General features: G+C 37.8%; 1 protein-coding gene across 1 annotated transcript; it reads right to left on the bottom strand.

Annotated features, from left to right (window-relative positions):
- Window positions 1-541: 541 nt before the first annotated feature.
- On the bottom strand, window positions 542-2,398 carry LOC140014647 (uncharacterized). Its single transcript, XM_072065726.1, has 3 exons — window positions 1,954-2,398; window positions 1,620-1,847; window positions 542-777 (listed from the first exon to the last, which is right to left on the bottom strand). The coding sequence occupies exons 1-3, from the start codon at window positions 2,396-2,398 to the stop codon at window positions 542-544; spliced, it is 909 nt and encodes a 302-aa protein (XP_071921827.1).
- Window positions 2,399-2,942: the final 544 nt, after the last annotated feature.

The raw sequence follows: 2,942 nt of genomic DNA, 5'->3' as shown, positions 1-2,942 counted from the left end.
TTACAATTTGTCATATTTTCTTCGCTAACCAATTCAAAAGAGCACATGCGAAACATCTTCTGCAACTCAGTAATGTCATCAATCACTGTTGCTATACGACTTTCTGAGGAGCTCTGATGCCTTAACTATCTTAGTAACTCCTTGTTGTAGGAAAGGATTTTGATCCTGTCCGATTGCTGTTCAATAGCTTTACTTAAGACCAGTTTAACTGCTACCGCATCATCAAGGATCTTGGTTCCAAGTGTTCTCTCCTTTAGTGCCCATTTTGCAATCCTTGTGTGCGGATATATCTTAGCTATAGCTCTAATTCCAAGTGAAAACTGCCTTTGCTGGCTTGTTGTAGTCACTTCCAGGGTTATGATCCCCTCATCTTCATGCTCCTGATTATGTATTGTATGGTTGAAAGTTGTTTCTCTTGTGCTCATTTTGTCCTTAGTTTTCCTTAGCTCCTCTTGTTCCAACCACTCCTTCTGAACCTTGTTCATTGTCTTCACTGGTGGACATCTATTTTGTTTTCAAATTCCTTCCTGTTTCTTTCTTTTCACACTTGCCACAAAATGTTAGCAGTCAGTCCAATATGCTGTGCCCCTTCTGGTCTTGTCTTTGCCTCTGATATCTTGCTCCACCATCGTTTAAAGTCTCTGTGTTGGTCTCTAGCTCCATCCCATTGAATAGGGGCCACCTTCCATATGTCCAAAGTTTTCGGGCAGCTTAGGAGTAAATGTTCCACTGTTTCTTGGCTCTCCCCACAAGCTCTACATACTGGATCTCCCATTCCTGTCCTTCTAAAAATTACTTCTCTGACTAGCAATACCCTTTTAGGGTCTGTTTGGTTGGAAGTAAAATGTTTTCCTTGGGAAAATATTTTCCGTGGAAGTAATTTTTCATGAAATTCATTTCCCTTTCATCATTTTCAGGTGTTTGGTTAGTTTATTGAAAATATTTTCTTACTTCATTTTTCTAGTGTTTGTTTAACTTTTGAAATATTTTCACTTTTATCTCTATCTTTACTTTCTACACATTATAACTACATGCTTCTTCCCATGCAAAATAAGAAAATTTATCTCATTGTTTAACTTTAAAAAATCTTGGAGAAATGTATATATGAATAAAAAATATCTCCTTAAGCAATAAACAAATTGCTAGCCATTTAGTGTCAAATATAAATCACTTGCAATGCTTATTGTGACATATATCTTGCACTCTCACTGCTGAAAGTTTCTCTAGAAAAGAATGTCCCTATTATACATAATTAATTATTAGCATAGGATGAGCAGGATGAGATTTTTTTTTTGATTTTGAATATACTAGGAGGAGGGTTGGGTTGGGTGGTACGGGGGAGGGAGTGTAAGGAAGAGGTCTTGGGTTCGAATCCTCATGTTTACACTAAAAAAAAAAAACATACTACAAGATGTTTTCAGTAAGTTTGGAACATACTATAGGCGGGATGCATACATTTCGGAAAACAACTTCAGTAAATTTGGAAGGGAAGTTGTTTTCCATAAGATGAGTGAAAATATTTTACATAGGAAAATGTTTTCAGTAACTTTTGTGCAACCAAACACGGGAAATTAGGAAAATATTTTCCTGGAAAACATTTTCACCCAAAACAAACGGACCCTTAATGCATTTCCATATAAACAGCTTAATCTTATGTTTTATATTGAGCTTCCAAAGGGTGTTCCACATCTGCTTCAACTGTTGACTTCCTTCCATTATACTTGGACCTGCTTCACCTGATTTTACCTTCTCTATACTACGACTTTCTTCTATCAGAAGTTTGTACCTTGAACTAACAGAGTAGAACCCTCCTGCATTGTGTTGCCAAAAGTAGCTATCCTCCCTTCCTGTTAAAAGTTCTAAAAATGATATTTCTATCCCATCTTTTATGATTGATAAGCTCGTGCACTATCTTCAATGAACTATTAAGGGGTCTTGGGGTAGTAGGCTTACCAGAGGATGATCCTGGGATCCATTGATGCTCCCATATGTTTGTGCTTCTCCCATTGCCAGTCCTCCTGATCACACCTTTTTTGATTAAGCTTCTGGCTCCTAACAGACCTTGCCAGATCCAAGATGCATTCTTTTGAGGCTTGCGCTTGAATATGGAATCCTTGGGGAAATACTTAGCTCTCAATACTTTACTAACAAGTAGATTTGGCTTGGTTAATATCCTCCAGATCTGCTTCCCCAACAAAGCCTTCTTAAAAGCTTCTATATCCTTGAATCCCAGTCCCCCTTCAGATCTTTTCAATGCAATTTTTTTCCATGACAACCAATGCATCTTGATTTTCCCATCTGTTTCTCCCCACCAGTTGCTTGCCATAGATGTAGTAATGTCTTTGCACAGCTTCCTTGATAGTTTAAAGCAGGACATGGCATAAGTAGGCATTGCCATAAATACTGCCTTCAGTATTACTTCCTTGCCTGCTGCACTAGGAACTTGTTTTTCCAGTCCTGAATCTTTCTTCTTATGTTTTCTCTGATGAACCCAAACACCTGATCCTTTGTTCTTGTTATCACCATTGGGAGGTCAAAATATTTTCCTTGTGTCATTTCTACCATTCCACCCAAAGCACTGCACACTTCCTTCCTTTGTTCCAGAGACATGTTTTTGCTAAAAAATATAGCTGATTTATCTAGATTGATCAGTTGACCTGATGCCTCTTCATACATTTTGAGGACCTTCATGATTTCATTGCCCTGTTGAGTATTGGCTTTACATGAGTGATTCATCTGCAAAAAAGAAATGAGTGATGATAGGCCCTTGCCTACTAATTCTCTGGGAAGGACAGCTATACGGTTTATACTGATGCTTCGAGAGAAGAATTAGGGTGTATTTTAATGTAAAATAGGAATGTAATTGCCTACACTTTTCGGAAGTTAAAATTTCATGAGCAAAATTATCCAACCCATGACTTAGAGCTTGCAGCAGTTGTGTT

This window comes from Coffea arabica, chromosome 9e, assembly GCF_036785885.1.
Source record: "Coffea arabica cultivar ET-39 chromosome 9e, Coffea Arabica ET-39 HiFi, whole genome shotgun sequence".
Classification (NCBI taxonomy): Eukaryota; Viridiplantae; Streptophyta; class Magnoliopsida; order Gentianales; family Rubiaceae; genus Coffea; species Coffea arabica.
This window is presented reverse-complemented; position numbering and strand designations above follow the sequence as displayed.

Coding starts and splice junctions, on each gene's coding strand:
- LOC140014647 (XM_072065726.1), bottom strand. CDS start 2,398: ATGGCAATGCCTACTTATGCCATGTCCTGCTTTAAACTATCAAGGAAG. Junction 1,848..1,953: donor GATCCCAGGATCATCCTCTG/GTAAGCCTACTA, acceptor AACTTTTAACAG/GAAGGGAGGATAGCTACTTT. Junction 778..1,619: donor TATATGGAAATGCATTAAGG/GTCCGTTTGTTT, acceptor TTAGAAGGACAG/GAATGGGAGATCCAGTATGT.